The sequence below is a fragment of the Gekko japonicus genome, unplaced genomic scaffold (assembly GCF_001447785.1).
Source record: "Gekko japonicus isolate JY-2015 unplaced genomic scaffold, Gekko_japonicus_V1.1 scaffold1715, whole genome shotgun sequence".
Lineage (NCBI taxonomy): Eukaryota > Metazoa > Chordata > Lepidosauria > Squamata > Gekkonidae > Gekko > Gekko japonicus.
Window position 1 is genome coordinate 73,377 of NW_015172058.1, and position 1,809 is coordinate 75,185.

At 55.4% G+C, this 1,809-nt stretch overlaps 1 protein-coding gene across 1 annotated transcript in view; it reads left to right on the top strand.

Moving 5' to 3' along the window:
- Positions 1 to 1,391, top strand: part of TMEM150B (transmembrane protein 150B) — an 11,319-nt gene extending 9,928 nt beyond the window's left edge. Inside the window, exons 5-6 of the mRNA XM_015420774.1 lie at positions 573 to 750; positions 1,192 to 1,391. Coding sequence (XP_015276260.1) covers positions 573 to 750; positions 1,192 to 1,391 — 378 coding nt within the window. The remainder of the gene's footprint in view (positions 1 to 572; positions 751 to 1,191) is intronic.
- Positions 1,392 to 1,809: the final 418 nt, after the last annotated feature.

Consider the following 1,809-nt stretch of genomic DNA (forward strand, 5'->3'; position numbering starts at 1 on the left):
CACACCCCCTGACATCACCGGAAGTGTGTCATAAGGCCACACCCCCTGACATCACCAGAAGTGTGTCTTAAGGCCACACACCCCGCCCCCAACGGTCCCGGCCACCGCCGCCGGAGGGGCCCGGCAGTGGACCTGCAAGGCCGGTGGGAGTGCAAGGAAGCCCCGCAAAGGCCCTCCCTGGCCCCAGGCAGGCAGGGGTAGGGAGAGGCAGGGGGGCGGTGGACCTGCAAGGCCGGCGGGAGTGCAAGGAAGCCCCGCAAAGGCCCTCCCTGGCCCCAGGCAGGCAGGGGTAGGGAGAGGCAGGGAGGAAGCAACTTACCCTCCCTCTTCTCCTGCCTCCTCCTGGCTGAATGAGGGCCGGAAGCGGGGCGGCCGGAGGCAGGGGGCGGGGCTTCGTCATGTGCCCCGCCCCCCGTACCTCACCCAGGGGAACTGTGATCCCCCGCGATCCCCCCCGAAATGACCTCTGGGCTTATTATCGGAATAGACAGCAGTGCAAGAAGCGAGGATACTGCCTACTTGGGGGGGAGCTGCTATTCTGACAACCTGTTCCCTTGTCTTTACCGCTGCAGCAATATAACCAACTGGAAACCCATCTGTTCGGCGCCTTCTTGGCCTTTGTGGTGGGTATCCTTTATTTCTGGATCCAAGCAGTTCTGACCTATCGGGTAAAGCTGAGGCACGGAGGATCGTGGATTGGGCCTCTCAGGTTCTGTCTCAGTGCTTGTGGCACTGCTCTGCTCGTCGCCAGTATCCTGAACTCAGCGTGAAGACAGGGGGGAGGTGATGGGAGGCCTGCATACTTAGGTGATGGGAGTTTGGGGCTAGTTGGGGGGCTGGGAGGACAGGTTTTGCTAGGGTTGCCAAACTCCAGGACTTGCAGTCGAACTCCAGACAACAGAAATCAATTCCCCTGGGGAGAACAGGTGCCTTAGAGGGTAGGCTCTGTGACGCTACACCCTGCCCTCCTCAGAGCTGGCTGCCCTGGCTCTTGGTCGCTGCTCCAAGTTCTTGTTTAGGAACACTGTGAGCCTGGAGAGACTGAGGGTGTATTTCAGATCCTGGGCTGAACTAAGAAAACATTTCATGTCCTAAGGACCAATATTAAGCATTTAAAGGGCTGGGATCTTCCCCCCTTTGCTGTTTTAGATTGACACACAGTGGTTCCAGTCCTTGACTCTTCCGCCCCAGCATGTGTGCTTTTCAGTCTGGAACTGGACTCCGAGTCAGCCTACTGCGAATGGGCCCTGGCCATGGATCTGTTCCTGCTCTTCGGCCTGTTCGCCGTGGATTTCTGGCACGTGGGCTCTTGCTCAGTCCACGTGCAGTACTGCATGGCGAATCAAGAAACCCTGAACATTCAGGCATCAACTCAGACTCTATCACTTTGATAACACCATGGAGAGAAAGGGACGCCGTGAACCTATCTGCTTGGATGGATTTCCACACCAACTTTGCTGGTGGGACTGATTATTCCCTGCCCTGTCCTTTCTTTGGCAGGCAAAGTACTTCTTGGGGGGCACGGGACCCTCGGTGGACAGCCTAGATATGTCCCTCTGCCTGTTTGGAGAGTCTCCTTGGCTGTGACTCCTCCTGTCAGACCAAATCTCCTCTGCACCTGAACAGAACTATGGATTTCCTTTATAAAATCCATTGCTTCTCCCAAACGGATCCACCAGCCACTTTTTCTACTTGTCTTCTGAAAAATAATATTTTTAAAGTGTCTGTTTTATTTTTGCCGTTAGCATCTTCCTATTTCTGGTAGCAAAACCTGTTTTTATCTCATCGATCCCCATCCCACTTTATGAA